This window comes from Rhododendron vialii, chromosome 4a (genome assembly GCF_030253575.1).
Source record: "Rhododendron vialii isolate Sample 1 chromosome 4a, ASM3025357v1".
Lineage (NCBI taxonomy): Eukaryota > Viridiplantae > Streptophyta > Magnoliopsida > Ericales > Ericaceae > Rhododendron > Rhododendron vialii.
The window spans coordinates 42,850,484-42,871,866 of NC_080560.1; the positions used below are offsets into that span (position 1 = coordinate 42,850,484).

The 21,383-nt window shown below is 38.6% G+C and overlaps 2 protein-coding genes and 1 pseudogene across 2 annotated transcripts; 2 read left to right on the plus strand and 1 right to left on the minus strand.

The window, feature by feature from the left end:
• The first annotated feature begins 4 nt into the window (after positions 1–4).
• On the plus strand, positions 5–6,019 carry LOC131324064 (glucan endo-1,3-beta-glucosidase, basic vacuolar isoform-like; annotated as a pseudogene).
• Positions 6,020–8,112: 2,093 nt separating this feature from the next.
• On the plus strand, positions 8,113–11,634 carry LOC131324616 (lichenase-like). Its single transcript, XM_058356654.1, has 3 exons — positions 8,113–8,268; positions 10,339–10,721; positions 10,854–11,634. Exons 1-3 carry the CDS (start codon positions 8,175–8,177, stop codon positions 11,475–11,477), a joined length of 1,101 nt encoding a protein of 366 aa, XP_058212637.1. The 5' UTR covers positions 8,113–8,174; the 3' UTR covers positions 11,478–11,634.
• LOC131324617 (pectinesterase inhibitor-like) lies at positions 8,642–10,008 on the minus strand. Its single transcript, XM_058356655.1, has one exon. It carries the CDS (start codon positions 9,273–9,275, stop codon positions 8,745–8,747), a length of 531 nt encoding a protein of 176 aa, XP_058212638.1. The 5' UTR covers positions 9,276–10,008; the 3' UTR covers positions 8,642–8,744.
• Positions 11,635–21,383: the final 9,749 nt, after the last annotated feature.

The following is a 21,383-nucleotide window of genomic DNA, read 5'->3' on the forward strand; positions in this document are numbered from 1 at the left end:
AATCATGGGCATCCAAGGATTTGCTTGCATCAAGACAATGTTTGACAACCACCATGGTATATGTTGTATAACAAGAATCGCGACGTTTCTTGAGCTCGACATCTTTGGTTTGCTCCTTTAGCTTATTGATCTTGAGAAGGGCGGCTCTGGAGTTTGCGAGTGTTAGTTCAATCGCGATGTTCCCAAGTAAGATAAGATTTGTTGTGGCAGATCAACCATCAGATCTCAAATAATCCCGACAAACACTAGGATAAGTACTTTGTGCACATACACGATCGACTAGATCTATTGTTAGTACACCTGAGGTACTCAACCAGAATACAAGTAACAAGAAGAAAAGACGAAGAACAAAGACCAATCTTTTTCTCAATCGGTTCTTAAGAAGTAGTAGTCTTGCTTGCTCTGTTTCTTTATCATTTAGGTGCAACAAAGGCACTCTCTTGTATAGGCCAGGGCACCCATACAAGACTTTACTTTACTACTATAAAAACATGGTAAATGAGGATTGTGGAAATCATGGAGCCAGGATATGGATTTAACTTTATACTATATAGTATACTAGTAGCATAAAGCCCGTGCTATGCACGGAGTAGATTTAAAAACCCGAACAAATAAAAAATCGCACTCTATTCGTTCACGGATTTATTTAGTAATTCAAAAACAAACTATCTAAAATACTTGAGCGTAAAGGCCAAAGGAGAAAAAAAACCCCGTATTTTTATCTACATAATTGGAGTTACCATAATTGGAGTAAATTGATTTCCTGATTTGTAAAGAATATTGATAAGCACCCAATATTGTAGATAGTTGGTGCGCTTAGTCCCGTTTTATGTTGCATTAATTTGCGTTTATTTAGCTTTTATTAAGGTTTTGCACGTAAGGTTCGTTTGAGGATGTTTCAGGTTTTACGCCCCTATCAAGGGTGATTTTGATGCCTTGGACATGCCTCAGGGGAGTCCAAGTTTCCAAGGCCAAGTGGCGAAGGGCCACCGTTCTCCAATGATCAAGATATTAGGAAGCATCGGGTGCCAAGCCTTGAAGCTAGAAGCCAATTCTGGAGTTAAGCTTCGGGTATCCATACAACCGTTTTGGTTGTATCCATACGGTGGCCTTATATTTTGGACAGCTTCCTGCGTATCCATACACTATTCTGGTTGTATCCATACAGCTCTTCTACGGAGCATTTCCAACACAAGCTTAACAGCTCGGTATCCGTACAACCGTTTTGATTGTATGGATACAGTTGGCTTTCCGACAGATTTTTCTGCTTTTTGAACTTTCCATTTATGGAATAGTTGCTACTTTTGGAAAGTGCTATGATTTTTGTTATGAGAGAAGGGTTGGATTGTATAAATATCACACACACTCTCTCTCTCATTCATTACCTTGATGCATTTTACTTTAAGTCTTTTAATTCCAAAAATTCCTCCATAGCTTTTCAAGCTTTTCAAGTTGTAATTTCTCAAGAACACATTAAGGTATTTACATTACGTTAATTTCTCATGTATTAAAGTTGTTCGTAAGCTTTGGATCCTTTATAAAATCAAGTTTATTTCCGGTTCTATTGGTTAAAAAATGTTTGTCAATTCTAGCATGCTTTCTAGTCTTTTTAATATGCATGAGTAGTTGATTAGGCTTGGCCACGGAGTGATTAATGCCCTGTGACTTACGTTAGTCTTGCCTTTCTCAACTAAATACTTGAGGTTCGGTATGGAAAATGAGCGTGGTTCGCTTTTTATGTAACAAAACTTATCGATGTTAACCTCCGGTGATCATATGCTTGCACATATGGTTTCGTGAGCTATGTCTCGCCTCGTGTTTGCCAAGAGAATAAAAGAGCTTGCTTGTTCTCCATACTTAATTTCTAGTCTTTAATGGTTTCATAGCAAAATCTCCCGGTTGATAGCCTATACCGTGCGATTCAACCGTGTTTTCGTTGAGAATGGTTCAATGACCTAAGTTTCAGGCGTTAAAAACTCCAACGCCTTGCCGCTTGTTTAATCTAGTTAAAACTCATTTCTAGTGTTTTTCATAAGAGCATTTTTCACCTTTCACAGCAAAACCAAAAGTTGGCCGTCTAAACGCCACAAACCCTTACATCTAAAAATCCTAGCAAGCTTTAAAGACCATCCCTGTGGGAACGATACCGGACTTCCGGATATTATGCTGACAACGACCTAGCCCTACGCTCGGGGTAAATCAACATATTTCAACGGTTAGGTTGGGACGAAGCAAATATATCTACATACTATTCTACTACATACCCGTATCATCTATAGTGGGAGATTGGGATGACCATATTTGGATAATTGATATTCTAATTAGTGAATTATATGATACATGGTTCTATCGTTACTATATTCATTTCTTCTCCTTTTTTCTTTTTTTCTTTTTGAATTTATCTCTCAATACCATATCCTGATTTGTGTAACATGTGATTTGGCTAATTTATTCTTTTTTCTCGGTGTGAGGAAAATCATTAGTTTGAATATAAACAAAAATATTGCCTTAAAAAGAAAAATACCATTAAAATGAAGAGACACGTGTCGCATTCATAGGCCTTTCCCTACTGACCACTTTGCTTTGCTTCTACTGGGACGGTGGAACCCACCGTCCATCTTGTACTTTATATATAGAGACTTTTATTTATTTAGTTTGTGTGAAATAAGAATAAATGTGAGGTGCCATTATCATCCCCATAACGTATAAATGCGAAAAAAGAAAATCACTCAACAATCTCGACAGATTTTCTCTTTATTAATCCTCAAAAAGTTGAGCTAATTAAGCTTGTAGTTTCATTTGTAACAGCCGCAATCCTAACATACTAGGAATAACTAAATCAGAAGGATTACTTGCCAATCAAGCTTACTATAAGGCAATTTCGATTTCAAATTACCAAAAGGAAAATATTTGAAGTTACTTAATTAATTCAATCCCAAAATTAGAAACAGAAATAAGACTTATGAAAAAAAAAAACCTCATTAATGCTTATAAAAAAAAACCTCAATAATCAAATTGGAATTAACTTGTGGTTCATGAAATGTAAAAAAACAATTACCTGGTGGACGAGACTGAATGTACAAAATCTTACGCTCGCTTAGAGCTAAGAGTTAGCTGTTTTCACGACTCAAACCCGTAACCTACCACCAGGTCACGTTGGGGACAACAGTAAAACAAACCTTAAGGTTGTCCCGAAAATTCCTTAATCGGAGATGTGATTAAGGAAAGCTTTTGTCTTGCTAGTTGGGCCATTTCCCATATGGGCATCTCGAGCTGGTCTACCAACATTGGGCCATACATCTGCTATCACTTTGGGCTGGGCTTTGCCGGTCATGCTGGTCTTATTATGTAACTAAACACAATCACAAGTCACGATCTATGTCACATAATTTACGTCCATGAGCAGGAGCGTAAACGAGTCCTTAAAATGTATCGCAGCATGCTAAAATTTGTGAGAGCGAAGAATAATTGAGAGCGAAAGTGTAGAGCATTTTAAAAGACTGTGATTAAGGTCACGATTAAATCATAGCATGTTTGTTAACAAGTACTAGTAATCGTACACATGCAGGTGCCGGACCAACAGACATATGCTACGAAATAATGGGCAACAATCTCCCACAAGCATCAGAGGTCTAAGTTCTCTACAAACAACACAGAATCGCACGGATGAAAATCTACGACTCAAATCAAAGGGTCCCTACAAGCACTGAGAGGGTCCAACATTGAGCACTCATGATAGGGGTGGCCAAACAGAGATCTACAAAGTCTGTCTAACCCTTCAAATGCTAATTCTTGGGTTCAAAGAAATATAAAGAGTTATTGGGCGGATGTTAAGTTCCGTTACATGGCCGTTGGAAATGAAGTTAGCCCTAATTCGGGACTGCACAATTTGTTCTTAATTCCTGCCATGAGGAACGTTTACAATGCCCGTGCTTCAGCTGGTCTTAGCCAAATCAAGGTCTATCTTGTTCACTTTTATTTCATTTTATTGTTTTATTAATTTGTTTTACTTTGGAACTAAATCCTTGTCGCTACAAAATGAAACATGATTTAGCTCAAAAAAGGGTCAAATATACTAAAAATATGTATTGCACTATAATATGTCTCAAAGCAGTCCATAAATAATACCCCATGAGCCGGATTAACCCATTCCTACAGTGAAAAGGGACTCTAGGTGTCAAGTTTCCTGTCAAACCAAGACAAAAATGTCCAATCAAGCTCTCATCCGTCTGCCTAATCCATCATCCAATCAGGCTCTCTTCTGACCGCCTAATCCATCATCCAATCAGGCTGTAAATATATAAATACATATTGTATATATATATATTGAAATGTCCAAATGATTACCCGATGTATTGTGAGACTTAAATTTATAATATAGTAGTCATTCTTTCCGTAAGTGATCAAAACAGTATTGCTACTAATTCTCATAGTATTTTGTAGTTTCCCACCCTTTAATTCAGTAATTAATTTGTTGAAAAAACTCCCGATAGGTCTGAACTGCAATCGATACGACCCTCAACGAGACATCCTACCTTCCATCGCAAGGGAATTTCAGAGACGACTACCGGTGATATTTGGACCCGATTATCTGGTTCTTGAGCGACGCCAAGTCCCCAGTGCTCGCAAACATTTACCCTTATTTTGCTCACACAAGCAACCCCGATTCAATCTCGCTTGAATATGCCTTGTTCAGATCCTCATCATCGGTGGTGGTGTGGGATGGCAATCGTGAGTACCAAAACCTATTTGATGCCATGCTCGATAGTCTCATCGCCGCCCTTGGGAGGGCCTGGGGTGGCCACCTGGATTGTGGTGATTATTGAGACCGAGTCCGAGTGGCCATCGGCAGGTGGGGCTGCGACTTCAGTGGATCGATAACGCGGCCACTTACGTCGATAACGTGATTCGGCATGAGAAAAAAGGAACCCCCATGAGGCCCAACAAGGCCGAACTTCGGGTTGGTGCTATACAGTGAGGTGCACAACAACGGCTGAGAACCTCCTAGCCGTTGGATCGTGCATCCGACGGCTCGGATCTCATCTCAACAACCAACGATAAAGAGCCGTTCATTGCCGATGTGAGATCTAAGCCGTCGGATGCACGATCCGACGGCTTGGAGATGCGCAACACGATCATGCGTACACTGCTGCACAACACCATCCCCCAATTCCAACAAGGCCATTGATGTTGGAAATTTGAATGGATTGGGGGGCCTTTACTTCCCCATATTCATGATGGAGGTTACCTCTATTCATTGTGGGGGTTATTCCTCTATTCAGTGTGGGGGTTTTTCCTCCATTCATTCTGTCATTTACTCCACGTATTGAAGGCCAGGCAGCATTATTAGGGTCAAGCTCTGCCTATAAAAGGAGCATTTCACAGCATAGTTCTACACCAATTCACCCAAGAATTCACTAGCATTCTGATATAGTGTGAGAGAGAGACAGACGCCGAGTTAGTTCGCCAAGACGTTCTTCGGTGGTGTTCCGACGTTCGTGGTCCGAGCCGGATCAATCCTGGGAGACAGACGCCGAGTAACCTCAACACCCTCCGGTAGGCGGTGAATCTGTTTTAAGGACACCGTGTGCAACACGGGTTTCGATTCACAAATCCATATTCAGTATTTCGGTTCTCATTTCGGTTTTGTAATTTCATTATATTGTAATTCAGTTCTTGTGTAAATGTAATAGAATTCGTATTCTGGATTCCCGATTGAAACTTTTGGGTAACAATTGAGACGTACATATTTGCCATGTTTGATGAGAACAACAAAGAGCCTATGTACGAAAAATATTTCAGACAATTCTACCCTAATAAACGAGTGAAATGGCCACTCGATTCCTCGGGCGAAAGGATTTAGGATATCTCTGCTGAAAATAACACTTCGGTTTATCTGAGGAGCGACATGTAATTTCATTTCTTGTTTTGAAAGTGTTTTTAATTAATAAGAGACTCTGCAGTAATACTCCCTATGTGTGTGTATTGATTCTGCGATGTAATATTAACTAGTGAATTGAAGGGAAATGTTACCATGTTGCAGTAATTTTTCATGTACTTGTTGATGTGTAATTTCTGAATAAAGTGGTCGCCTAATGTTATGATTCTATCCTTTTTTGTTGAATATTTTTCCTATATAAAATCAGTGCATGAGTTAGGATTTTCTGTTGAAAGAAAAAGAATTGATTAAGGATTTTTTTGACCCAGCGGTAGATAACAAGTCACATAATTCACATGCGCATGAGTGAGCTGGAGCACAAACATGAAAGTATATTTAAAACACATCTCAAACTGCTAAAATTCGGAAATATGAGGATTAAGAGCGTGAGTGTAGAGCGAGGATTTAAAACTGCCGAAAGCGCAGCGTATGTTGAAGAATCATGCATGTAACTAATACTAGTAGACTTAAAATCGTGCAATCGTCCAAAAACTTGAACAGTGCCTTACTGCCTTTTATGGTTCTCCATCAATAGCAGTGTCTTGGAGACAGGACCAGTATTATTTCCACCTTCCCCACAAAAGTATTAGTGCTATTTTAAAGCAGTAATGATGGGCTGATCGAAGCAGCCGGCTGTGTTCTTTATTTTAGGTGAGAAATATGTGGCCACCATTTCGTAGGTAAGTCCACTACGGAAACCAGAGGAAGCCGCCATCACATAATTCAAAAGAGAGTAACACGTTGCACTATTAATGATAATCAGTCCAAATTCATAAATTCTTAAAAGAATAGCATAGTGGATGCAGGTTTAGGGTTTGTCACCATTTACTTTTGTTTGGTATGGAGGTAATTACCTTTTTAGCTAGGCATGTAGCTAGGCTAGGATACCATTTCCAATTTCTCCTTTGATCAAATTTGTCTATGCATGGTTACTAAAAGTAGTCTAGGAAGGTGGCTTGATAGTATTTTGTTTGACTTGAAACTCTACCCTTATCCACCCAAAATTCTAGTATAGGGTTTTAACATATACTAGCTAATTATGTCCCCTGCCACTTGCAAGCCTTCTTTATGCACAAATGTCCAAAGCTTTAAATGATCACAAACAAAATTACCAAACATTGGAAACTAAATATATAGAATATGATTGATTTGCCCTAATCTATTCCCAAAGTTATGCTTGTCAATTTAAGAAAATGATCAAGGGTATATATAGCGCTTGAGAAAATGTTACAATCAAAAAACGTTAGCGACGATACTATATACTGCACACACGAAGCAGATATCAAGGCACTATCGAGCTAGTGACAGTAGACACGGACGAAAGACAACGGACTTTTGAAAATAAATGGCTAATCCAAATTATATGGGATATATGCTTATTTTGAATTGGTTTGTAGTTATGCTACGGCGATAGATCGAGTCTTGTTGAGATTGTGAAGCTTGATTTGGTCTTGAATTGCCCACTTCACTGATTATTATGGTAATCGGTGGTATAAACTTTAATCTGAAAATACATGTTATACTCAGTCGATGTAACTTGTACACTATTTATTCATTCGATGCATAGTAAAAATTAGTTTAATATTTGAGCCGTGGATGTACTCACTAACCTAGCCAACTGGGAAATTAAGGCCCCGTTCCGGAACTCAATATAAGTTTTTATTTTTTAAGAAGGCAATTTCAAGCTAAAAAATAATGTGTTTACGCAAATAATTTTTCTACCAATGTAGATATTGTTTGATAGATCTCATCGAGATCTTTTATACGGTGCAAAAAAATTTAAAAAATTATTTTTCATTTACATTATTTTTGAATTTGAAAATGTGAAATAAGTACTTATTTTTTAAAAAGGTATTCTGGAACGGGCCTAACTATGTTAAGATCTGTGTATTTCCTATTTGCATTCTATCTCTGATTGTTCTCGCTCGTTAAGAGTTTTTTTTTAAATGATAGCAGTGAAAAACATCCAAACGGACATCCATCTCCATGAACGGGCTCGTTACGAGTTTTCGGTTTAGCCGAGTTCGTAACATATGAATGGGGACCATTTCCATGAGCTGCCATATGGAGACTTTGAAAAGAACAAAGTTGAACGGCTAAAAACATTAGTAATGGATCTTCCCCAGAAATTGCTGACGTGGATAAACATCTCCAAGCCTATATAAAAACCCCAAAATGGTTGTGATGAAAATCATCTCATTAAATAATCAAACAAACCTTAGTTCGAATTTTCTCCATGGCTACCTTTGTCGTTTGCCTGAGTCCAAGCTCTTTGATTGCTGCAACAATGCTTCTTCTTGGTTTGCTTATTGCTAATCTTGAATTAACAGGTCCTCTCTCTCTCTCTCTCTCTCTCTCTCTCTCTCTCTCTCTCTCTCTCTCTCTCTCTCTCTCTCTCTCTCTCCAAAAGAATTATGAATCAAGAATCGTTCTCTCATATAACGCCAAAAAAGTAAAGAATTAAACTCACATATTTTGGTCTACCATCTACGTATCAATTTGCGACCAAAATGCTAGTTTTTTGCGACCTACTTGTTGGTCACATAACCTCTAAGTTCTTGTAGTGACAATATTGAAATTTTTGTCAAATTATAAGCATTAAATTAAGCAAAATAATTTTTTTTGTAACGATAATAATGAAACTTGAGGCATTTCATAGGGACCAAAAAAGTAAAAAAGCCTATCAAAAATTGAGTCCACATCGATGAAAATGATTAGACCTTATATATGCAAGAAATTTGCCAGCATCTTATAGTACCATGACCTTTTTTCAATTTTCAATAGATACTTGAGAACATGAAATACATCACTTTGTTTCAAGAATATGAGCAATAGTCCTAATTATATCCCCAATAAGTGATGTTTTTGTATCCTCGAATGCGACTGGGCATGGGTAAGACGGCGGGGATGAGAATATTGCACGATCACACTTAAAGGCATCGATCGTTAATAAATCTCCTGCAACGTACATGCCTCTGTAATCACGAACATCCAAGGACCTGCCTGCATAAACACAATATTTGGCAATCACTGTGGTATAGTGTGTTAAGCAAGAATCGAGACGTTTCTTGAGCTCAACATCCTTGGTTTGCCCCTTTAGCCTATTGATCTTGGCAAAGGTGGCTTTGGTGTTTGCATACGCTAGGTCAACCGCGACGTTTCCAAGTCCGGTAAGATCTGCTGTGGCAGATCGACCATCAGACAGCAAAACTGACCCACAAAAACTAGGATTACTAGTTTTTGCACATACACCATCGACCAGACCTACTGTTAGTACCCCTGAGGTACTCAAACAGAATACAAGTAAGAAGAAGGAAAGACGAAGAGCAAAAGCCATGATCTTTTTCTCAATCGGTTTCTTTTTCTCAATTGCTCTGTTTCTTTATCATTTAGGTGCAACAAAGGCACTCTCTTATATATATAGGCCAGGGCACCCATACAAGAATTAACTTTATTACTATAAAAACAAGAAGATGGTAAATGAGGAATATTGTGGAAATCATGTAGCCAGGATAAATACGGATTAATTATACTCCTATATATATATATATTAAGATCTAGTTACCATAATGTATAAACGCGAAAAAAAAAATCGCTTAACATACTAGGAATAACTAAATCAAGAGGATTACTTGCCAATCAAGCTTTACAATAAGGCAATTTCAAATTACCCAAAGGAAACTTAAGTCAATCCCACAATTAGAAACATAAATACTAAGAATACTGGGAAAAAAAACCTCGTTAATTAAATTGGAATTATCTTGTGATTCACGAACTGTAAAAAGAAGCGATTACCTAGTGCACAAGACTCCCGCTATTACACGATCTGGAGAAGAATTGAATGTGCACAATCTTACGCCCGCTAAGCTAAGATCTAGCTGTTTTCACAGCTCAAACCCGTGACCACCAGGTCACGTTGGGGACAGCCGTAAACCAAACTTTTAAGGTTGTCCCTAAAATTCCTTAATCGGAGCGGTGATAAACGAAAGCTATTAAGGATTTGGGTCATGGGCCGGCTCGACCTAGTTATGGGCGCAACGAGTCTTGCTAGTTGGGTCATTTCCTATATGGGCATCAACATTGGGCCGTGCATCTGCAATTACTTTGGGCCGGGCATCACGGATCGTGCTGGTCTATGTAACTAAACACAATCACAAGTCACGATCTATGTCACATAAACGTGTATGAGCGGGAGCATGAAAGCGTCCTTAAAATGTATCATAACATGCTAATATTCGTAAGAGCAGTGACTAATTGAGAGCGGAAACGTATAGAGTATTTCAAAGAATTATTATTATGTAATAACTATATAAGGTGACGATTGGTCATAGCATGTTTGTTTGTTTTGATCAGCTAGCATGTTTGTTGACAACTAACAAGTAGTAATTGTTTACATGTAGGTGCCGGACCGGTAGGTGTATGCTACGGAATGATGGGCAACAATCTCCCTCCAGCATCAGAGGTTGTAGCTCTCTACAAACAACACAGAATCACACGAATGAGAATCTACGACCCAGATCAAAGGGCCCTACAAGCATTGAGAGGGTCCAACATTGAGCTCATGATAGGGGTCCCAAACGGAGATCTCCAAAGTCTGTCCAACCCTTCAAATGCTAATTCTTGGGTTCAAAGAAATATAAAGAGTTATTGGCCGGACGTTAAGTTCCGTTACATAGCCGTTGGAAATGAAGTCAGCCCTAATTCGGGGACTGCACAATTTGTTCTTCCTGCCATGAGGAATGTCTACAATGCCCTTGCTTCAGCTGGTCTTAGCCAAATCAAGGTCTTTTTCGTGATTAACATTCTATGCTAGGCTGCTAGCTTCATTTAATTTATTATTCTGCTTATTAATAGGTGCAATTTTATTTTATTTTAAAATTAGCAAAAAAAATCTCACCAAGAAATACATGTGCAGGTGTCAACTGCTATCGACACCACACTAATTGGAACATCGTATCCTCCATCGCAAGGCAACTTCAGAGATGATTTCCGGTGGTATCTGGACCCGATTATTTGGTTCCTGATCGATGCTAAGTCTCCGGTACTAGCCAACATCTACCCATATTTTGCCTACATTGGCAACCCCGGTTCCATTTCGCTCGAATATGCCTTGTTCAAATCCCCGTCGGTAGTGGTGCAGGACGGCAATCGTGGATACCAAAACCTATTTGACGCCATGCTCGATGGCCTCATCGCGGCCCTTGGGAGGGCATGGGGAGGTGACCTAGAGGTTGTGATTTCAGAGACAGGGTGGCCGTCGGCTGGTGGAGTTGCAACTACGGTGGATAACGCGGCTACTTACGTTGATAAAGTGATTCGACATGCGAAAAAGGGGACTCCAATGAGGCCCAACAGAGCCATAGAAACTTACATATTTGCCATGTTTGATGAGAATAACAAAGAGCCTGCGTACGAAAAACATTTCGGACAATTTTACCCTAATAAACAAGCGAAATGGCCCCTCGACTTTAGTGGAGAAAGGATTTGGGATATTTCTGCTGAAAACAATACCTCGGTTTATTTGAGCAGTGATATGTAAATTTTTAAAGTGCACTTAGGTTAATTTTCTCATATGCAATGTTTTAAGTTTGTTGTTGAATAAGAGAGTACTCAAAGTGTTTGTGTTGGTCCACAAGTATGTACGAGGTACTAATGTTGTGAAGGGAAATGTAATAAAATATTGACCTCTTGGCCAACCTTTTTTTGGGCAAATAAAATAGATTCCATTCATCACTAAGGATGAAAAATAAATGAAATCGGAACAATCAGAAAAGAAAATCTTTAAGAGAGTCTCAAAAAGTGTACAATACCCTCATACTACTGTTACTCGCAGATTCTTAACATATACTATCTCTCCACATCTCAGACTTTTGAATCTTCCTTTTTCATCATATATAAAAGGCGTCCGGGTATTTAGGAAGACAAAAACTAGTTTTTGATCAATATTATCCTGAGTAAAAGAATCGAAACTTAAGTCAAAACATGCATGCACTTGAAAGGGGACAAAAGGGTTCATGTATGTGAATTGTCAATTTGTCATGGTGCGCGGGCCCTTTTAAGCTAGCTACAAATTTGACAATAAATTTGTAGATAACACCAATGTTACATGATTTTCTTATCTTCAATTGGATTTAGTTAACCAAAAATATGATAGTGATCATATAATTAATAAGCCTGTCATTCCATATACCTTGAACTGTTGGTTCAAGTGTGGGTCCGGGTCAGATCGGATCGCATTTGTCAATGAAAATATATTGTTGCATATATGGTCTTGAAAACAAAATAAACTTTGCGTTTAGTTGTTTTATTATTCGATGGAATATGCCTACAGTATTTTTGTAAGCTGATATGAACACCTAATTATTAGGAGAAAAAAATTATGACATTTAATGCTGTGAAAACACATTTATATCTTTATCGAAAAGTAATCATGTATGGTTTAGGTCCTTCTACCTGCCAAAAAATTGTTATAAGCAAGAGTTTAGTGGCACGGTTCTTTTTGAGTACTGTTATATGTACATATGTAATATATATATCATGTACGGATGATGCTATGGTGTTCCCGGTCATTTTGGGGACACCGTAATTTTTGGCATAACTTCACCATTATGAGCATAACTAAAACCCATTATAAGCATAACCGAACCCAAACAAGGTATAACTAAGGAATATCCAAAAAACCAACCAAGGCATAATCAAACCCAACCAAGGCATAACAAATAAATTATGCTTTGTTATGGTTCTGTTATACTTCGGTGTCCCCGGTCATTTTGGGGACACCGTAACTTTTGGCATAACAAAACCATTATGAGCATAACCAAAACCCATTATGGACATAACCAAAACCATTATGAGCATAACAGAACTATAGCAAAGCATAACTTGTTTGTTATGCCTTGGTTGGGTTTAGTTATGCCTTGGTTGGTTTTTTGGATATTTCTTGGATATGCCTTGTTTGGATTTTGTTATGATTATAATAGGTTTTAGTTATGCTCATAATGATTAAATTATGCCAAAAATTACGGTGTTCCCAAAATGACCGGGAACACCATAACAGATTTTTTACAAAACTCCGTAAAAAGTGGACCCTACAAAACTCATATGTTTATGATATATACAAACTCTTATGTACGTATCCATAATTTTATTGGTGTTGGAAAATGGAATTTTACCAAAGAGAATTTGGTGGGACCCACACCGCGTGAGGTGGGTCCAACAACAGTGAATAAATTCCATTAAAGATGAATGAGAAATTGTCTCATTATGGGAATTGGAAAAGCCAAATGACGTGCGTGTGCACCGTCACCAAACACCTAAATTAGATCTGGGCCGGGGCCGGAGCTCAGGATTCGCGGGCCCGCGACCTGTGGTTCGAGGTCTGTGGTCTATGGTCTAGTCTAGATTGGTTTGGAATTAATGATTGTGCTTTATTGGGTCCGAACTATTCGCATTTGGATGGTTCAGTTACAGAATCAGTTGTGCGCAGCTGATTAATATTGGGTAGAATGCCCAGAATAAAACCCACGATTTGATTATGAAATCAATTGCTGGATTAATAGCTGTAGCAGTTTTTCTCCAGAAATTGAATTCCCCGTATTCAATTCCCTATATTCAATATGAATATTGAATTGGCCTTATTGAATGGGCAGCTCCCCCTATTGAATTCTCGTATTCAATGAGAAAGCTCCTCATCGATTATATAAAGGAGTTCGGCTCTTTTGTTTCAATACACCAAAAAACCACACCGAAAATCCAAAGTTGCTTCTGCAATATCGTTCTTCCTTTGAGAGAGAGAGTACAAACACAAGTTCGTTCGACGGGCAGTCTACGGTGGTGCTCCGGCGGCTGAGTGGTAACCGAGTCAACCCTGGGAGACAAACACCGACACAACCTCCAGCACCGGTGAGGCGGCGAATTTGTCTTAAGGGCACCGTTGAACAAAACGGGTCTCGGTTTGCAAATTCTTGATCCTTTACAGTTCATGTTCTATTTACTGTAATTTTATGTTCAAGTTGTAAATCCCTAAATTTGTAATTTCCAGAAATTAGTGAATTTCATTATTGTTTTCCGTACTATTTTCCTACAATCTTAAGACAAACTCTTTTTTTTTTTTGGAAAATCAGTTTCGGCTATTTTGGCAACGGTTTCTGGATTTCCCATTACGAGCAGTTTTTTGGAAAAAGGAATTAACATAATTGGGAAGTTGGTCTCAAACTGAGATTTCTAAATTTTTTGACTCTTACTAGTCTGTGGGTGTTTCCATTACAAAGTCAGTGCTTAGATAATTTTTTCCTATATGATAGCATTTGGATTTGCATAGACACTCCTCTGACTTGTTTTGTTAAGTGTTATTGAAGATCAAAGGGTTTTCGTTCTATGAAACAGGTTATGATTATCTTCTGGGAATGATGGAAATTTGATTTTTTCCATTTGCATTCAAGAACAAAAGAGGTTTTATACGGTCTGGGCATTTTATGAGTTTTCTGGATTTGTTAAATCTCTGTGCTTGGCATAGCAAAAATTGGTTTTCCATAGTTGTTTTGGTTCTTGGAAAACGTGCATTATTCAATTTTGCTCACGGAGTCAGTACTTGGGAAAGTTGTAAATTTTTTGTTATTGCTAATTGTCTTGAAAATTCTCCACAAACGGTTGCTCTATTGATAACTTGATTGGCTGTTATAATTGGGTGCTTCAAGTTTGTGGAATCTTGTAAGGGCAAAACCCATTATTCGCAGCAAAAGGAAAGAAAAAAAAAAAGAAGAAGAAACCCGTTACTCATTGAAAGCAGTACTTGATATCTTGGGGATAAGTTTTGGTTTGACCAGTTGACTGGGTTAATTGGTTTCAAATGTTCTGATTGTAGCTTTTTAATGTCTTATAACAGTTGTTGGTTCATATTAGAGTTTTGAACCGTACTGTATATTAGACTATGTGGCTCCTGATTTGTCATGTTAACCAAATTGTTTAGAGAACAATCTATGTTATATCATATTCGGATTTGACCTTTGTGGGTGGAAGTTTTGGTGATTGATTTCACAGGATAGCATCCGGATTGGTTATACGAATTGATGGGCCATAGCTTTCAAAGCTCGGTTATTTCACGGCTCATGGGTGTTCATGGTTGTGAGTAAACTTTTTGCTTACGTTGTTTTGCAAGGTTTTATTTGCATATACCATGTTATAGGGTTTAGCCCTTTATTGCATGGATATAAAACTTTGGACTTTTCAAAGTTATTGTTTATAACTCTTGAAATCAAAGGGAAAGTTTTGTCCACTACTGTGTTTCTTGGATCAGTAAAGGGTATTACGGTTTCAACATTTTCGTACTTGAATAATTGTGGGTCATAATTTTGTCATTTACTTTGTTGATTCAAATACGTACCCATTATTTGCTCTTGCAATTTGTTTGCAAAACAGTTTATGGTTTAATTGGGAAATTATCGCATAATATATTCAAATCCCAGTGGAGGGTTTCATATCCTAAGATACGGTTTTGGAAACTAAAGGCAGTGAGTCATTCAATGCTATTGCCTTGTATGGTGATTAATTTGGAATTGAAAGGGAATCCGGTTTTCTCCTTTAAAGTATCATCTACTGGGTTAACGTGGATTTTCTCGTGTTCCAGTTATGTAAATTGAATTATGGAAAACAACAGGTTCTATTTCCTGGGAGAGCAGTTTAGATATTTGTTGTTTAATAATTTATTTTAAGCCACATGTGACTTAACTTTGTGTGGAAGGTTTTGGTAATTATTTCCACAGGATGCTATCACGAGATTATTGATGTGGTGTCACTTTGTTGTGGCATGGGTTAGCACGGTTTGTTTCAGAGTGAGATAGAACTGTTGGCGGTAACCTTCGCAACTGCGTGCGACCCACTTGATTGGCATTTAAATGAGTACGTGGACAGATGTCTTTGCTCGGTAAAAGTGAAGAGTTTGCCCATAGTATCTATACTTTGATAGTTGGTTACATAATGACTTTTCAGTTAGAGACTAATCCTCGAAGCAAAAGGATTTGTCTATTTGTTGTTTAGGCAACAGTTTGATTTGAGGCTTATCTGGACTAACTTTTGCTAGTGAAGGTTTTTTTTGATAAATGTTACCATAGGAAGGATGTTCTGAACTTGGTATGTTGGAGTCAACCTGCTGTGTGACATTGGAGTAATCTGTCTAGTAGATAGCTTGGCGAATGCTCGAAAGGGGGAATAAAAACCTGTCTGGCTTCGGCTTTGGTCAGTCGTGCGCGATTGGGCCTCAAATCGGTTTTGTGATAAACTGTTGGCTATGACCTCGATCAGTCATGCGTGACTCGACCTCGGATTGACTTTGTGGTCAAACTGTTTGGCTTTGGCCTTAATGAGTCGTGCGCGACTCAATCATGAATAGTTGGTAAACTAGTTGGTTACCGCCATGGGCAGTCGTGCACGACTTAGCTTCAGATCATTGGATCGTTTGGCCTCTGGAGTAGTCTACTTGGCTTCAGCTTTGACACTGCTCGGCCTCGATCTTGTGTTTGATCTGCTCGGTGTAGACATTTTCTGTACTCGGCACTGTTGGGCCAAGTGTTTTCGAAAAGATGTCTAAATAAGGGAATACTTGTGTTGGTATTTTTCTAAGTGGTTTGACCATAAGTGTTTGGTGCGCCAGCAGTGATTCCTGCGGGAACAAGTTCCTCTCATTTAGGAAATGAGCAGGATAGGCAAATGATTGCCTTGTAAGGGTCCAAGTGACAAAGACTTATTATCAATGAGTTGAAAAAGTACTGAGTATTGGATTTTGTCCACACTGAGGAGTGTGATATACAATTACTTACGAATGTGGGGGTATCTCACAAAGGTAATTGTACCTCCACCTAAAAATGAAAAATATGGGCCTTGCAAACGCACTATCTCAGTTTCATTATGTTGGTAAGATTCTTGAGAAGTTCAGCAAGTCTGATATGAATATAGCAAGGACTCCTGTGGATGTGAATCTCCACTTATCCAAGAATGTGGGGGAAGGAGAATCCCAATTGGAGTATTCTTGGATAATTGGAAGTCTAATGTACCTAATGAGTTGTAAAAGACCCGACATAGCCTATTCAGTTAGCAGACTGAGTAGATACCTGAGTAATCCAGGGGATGACCACTGGAAGGCAATAGTGAGAGTACTACGCTACTTGAGGTATACTCGTGATTTGGGATTGCACTACACCAGATATTCAGCAGTACTAGAAGGGTATTGTGATGCTCACTGGATATCCGATATGAAAGACTCTAAATCCATGAGTGGATATGTTTATACATTTGGTGGTGCAACTATTTCTTGGAAATCTTCTAAATAGACGTGTGTTGAGCGGTCTATGATGGAATCTGAATTCATTGCTTTAGATAAGGCAACTGAAGAAGCAGAATGGCTACGCCAGTTTTAGAAGATATTCCAAGATGGTCGAAACTTGTGCCAGTAATTTGCAACAAATTGCGATAGTAAATTAGCAATTGGAAAGGCACAATGTAACATGTATAATGGTAAGTCGTCATAGACACAATACCATTAGACAACTGCTCTCAACTGGGGTTGTTACTATTGACTGTGTGAAGTCAAAGGACAACATTGCGGATCCGCTAGCCAAAAGGTTAAACAAAGAGCTAGTTGAGAAAGCATCGAAAGGAATGAGGCTAAAGCCTACTACGCTCGTGTTACCGTGAAGGAAACCCAACCTAGCTGACTGGAGATCCCAAGATCTAGGTTCAATGGGACAACCTACTTGCGAGTAACGGAGAACGATCACTGTGGAGACATGTTCTCCTACCCATTCCTATTGTGCGAAACAGTGATACCTGCAAAATGGAAACAGGTTAAGCGTTGCTTTTAAAGACTCTTATGCGCTGGAATGCCAGGCGGGGTATAGCAGGATACCCTTTATAAGAAGGTCACCTATGTGAGTATGAAGTGGGGCCGCTTCTGTGAGAATTTAGAAAGGCAAAATTCTCGAGAAAATACTCGCAGAACCAGGAAGGGGTGTCATGGCCAAAATGAACCCAACAGTGAGAACTAAACTGTGTTTGGAGAAGTTCCGTGTGAGGCCTGTTGTCTCGGTTTACACAAATGGCAGAACAGTTCAAGACATCATGTTCACTGGTCAGCCAGTAAATCCGATAGGTCTTCACAAGGGAAGGTTCAAAGCCAAAAGCTACCTATCCTATGCGGGATTTTTTCGTTGTACTCTCTCTCGTGTCAGCTTTGTCTTCCAAGTCGGTTTCCGCCAATTTCATTCATGTGGGGGATTGTTGGAAAATGGAATTTTACCAAAGAGAATTTGGTGGGACCCACACCGCGTGAGGTGGGTCCAACAACAGTGAATAAATTCCATTAAAGATGAATGAGAAATTGTCTCATTATGGGAATTGGAAAAGCCAAATGACGTGCGTGTGCACCGTCACCAAACACCTAAATTAGATCTGGGCCGGGGCCGGAGCTCAGGATTCGTGGGCCCGCGACCTGTGGTTCGAGGTCTGTGGTCTATGGTCTAGTCTAGATTGGTTTGGAATTAATGATTGTGCTTTATTGGGTCCGAACTATTCGCATTTGGATGGTTCAGTTACAGAATCAGTTGTGCGCAGCTGATTAATATTGGGTAGAATGCCCAGAATAAAACCCACGATTTGATTATGAAATCAATTGCTTGATTAATAGCTGTAGCAGTTTTTCTCCAGAAATTGAATTCCCCGTATTCAATTCCCTATATTCAATATGAATATTGAATTGGCCTTATTGAATGGGCAGCTCCCCCTATTGAATTCTCGTATTCAATGAGAAAGCTCCTCATCGATTATATAAAGGAGTTCGGCTCTTTTGTTTCAATACACCAAAAAACCACACCGAAAATCCAAAGTTGCTTCTGCAATATCGTTCTTCCTTTGAGAGAGAGAGTACAAACACAAGTTCGTTCGACGGGCAGTCTACGGTGGTGCTCCGGCGGCTGAGTGGTAACCGAGTCAACCCTGGGAGACAAACACCGACACAACCTCCAGCACCGGTGAGGCGGCGAATTTGTCTTAAGGGCACCGTTGAACAAAACGGGTCTCGGTTTGCAAATTCTTGATCCTTTACAGTTCATGTTCTATTTACTGTAATTTTATGTTCAAGTTGTAAATCCCTAAATTTGTAATTTCCAGAAATTAGTGAATTTCATTATTGTTTTCCGTACTATTTTCCTACAATTGGTTCTTTTAGGCATTGGGCAGACTAACAAACGTAAAATATTCCACACATTTTATGTGTGTCAGATTTCAGAGTGCGCTAATTTATTTTTAAGAACAAGCCAAATTAAATATCATCTCCCATAAGCACATGGTGGAGGTCGTAGTTTCTTTGTGTGGGGACTTGGAGTTAGGTTTCTTACCAACCCTTCTAGGGTTTTCCAAGAATATTCTCTTCCTCACATAATTTTATATTTTTGTAAGCCGTGTCATGTGTCAAATAAACTTAAGTTATTTTGGCTCTTTTACATCGATTTAAGAATCTCAAGTAGTAGCTCCTAAGGACCCATATATATATATATATATATATATATATATATATATATATATATATATATATATATACACACAAATTATCAAGTGAGGGATTCCTCACTTTGTTAAAATGCGGGACTTTCATTTCCCGATCAAATTTTGAAAATCCGAACCGTTCAATGTGTGCAGAATGTGATTTTAAGGGTCCCCGCGAGAAATCAGCGAAAAAAATGACCGGGAAGGGCTTCATTCTAGCAGTTTTTTTGAACCGTTCAATGAAAACTGCTCGGATGAAGCCCTTCCCGGTCATTTTTTTTGCTGATTTCTCGCTGGGACTCTTAGAATCACGTTCTGATCACTTTGAGCGGCTCGGATCATCGAAATTCAATCGGAAAGGGGAGTCCCGCATTTTAAAAAAATGCGAGATCCCTCACCGGAACCCGACTGATATATATATATATATATATATTCGGCAAAAGTTAGTATTGTTAGCAAGATTTGAACATCAGTTAAATGTATGAGAGTAGAGATGTCAAACGGGGTCGGCACGGGCACGACACGTTTGAATGAGGCACAACACGCCACAGGCACGGTTTAATCCTAGCACGGCACGACACGACACGACACAGTCATAGTGGGCACGCGGCACAGCACGGGCACAGAAGTGAGCGGGAATGACACGGACACGGCACGAAAGTTGGCCTGGCATGGCACGACACGGTCTTAGACGAGCACGACACGGAAGCGGGATGAGGCACAAGTCACGACATGGTTCTAGCCAGACACGGCATGTCATGGGCACGGGCACGAGCACGGAAGTAAGACGGACATGGCACGACACAACATGGTTCTAGTTGGGCACGGCACAACACATGCACGACACAACACGGTTCTCGTTGGGCACGGCACAGCACGGCATGGCATGGCACGAGGCATGGAAAAACCCAAAAAAAAATGTTAATAAATAATCAAGGGATTTCAGATTATACTTTACTTTATTTCTATGTATTTTTTGATAATCCAATAATGTATTAATCTTTTCTTTTTGTATAACTAAAATAAGCTTTTAAAATATTTTATATGATTAAGAAAATTTGAATCAAAATTATAATATTCCAATTACCACACATATACATTGCATTTTATCTAATAAAGATTTTTAAAAAATATATCAATTTTTTTTTTATGAAAATGAAATATTTTCTGTACGTGTTAGTGAATTATATCAAGTTAAAAAAACTTACCAAAATAAGGGGAGAAAAAGTTTCAAAATAAAATGATTATAAAAAATATTAATTTAAAAAAACACACCAAGTCATGAACAAAAATAGAGAGAGAGAGAGAGAGAGAGAGAGAGAGAGAGAGAGAGAGAGAGAGAGAGAGAGAGAGAGAGAGAGAGAGAGAGAGAGAGTGTGTTTGGAAAAAAAAGTTAGTACTTGTTTTCTGATTTAAATGGACAGGACAATTAAGCTGTTTTGTATGAATGCTACTTCCTAATACGTTTGATGTCTGATTTTGGAAAATCTGTTTGGTGTTAACAAATATTACACGATAGGAATGTGCCAATATTATGATCGCTCAGAACTTGATTTTATGCTCTTGGTTTAGAACTTGATTTAGCTCATGCCTTGCTCTTCTTTGAAGAATGAAGAGTTAGCCCAAAAATTAACTTGCAGTTTTTGCAGTTCTAAAAATGAAACACGTAAGATGTGCCCAAAAAACAAATGCCTACTCCACTATTTTCAAAAACTAAAACTTATTTTTGCTTTAATAACACCTCAATATTTTTCTACTATCATTACTAAGACAATCCAAAACACTTCCCGATACCAAAACATCCAATTTGCATGAGAAAACGTGTGAAACACGGGCATTATACTAGTAACTTAAGAACATTAGAGCATCTCCAAGTCTCCAAATCCTTTTTTTTTTCATTTGAATTGAAATT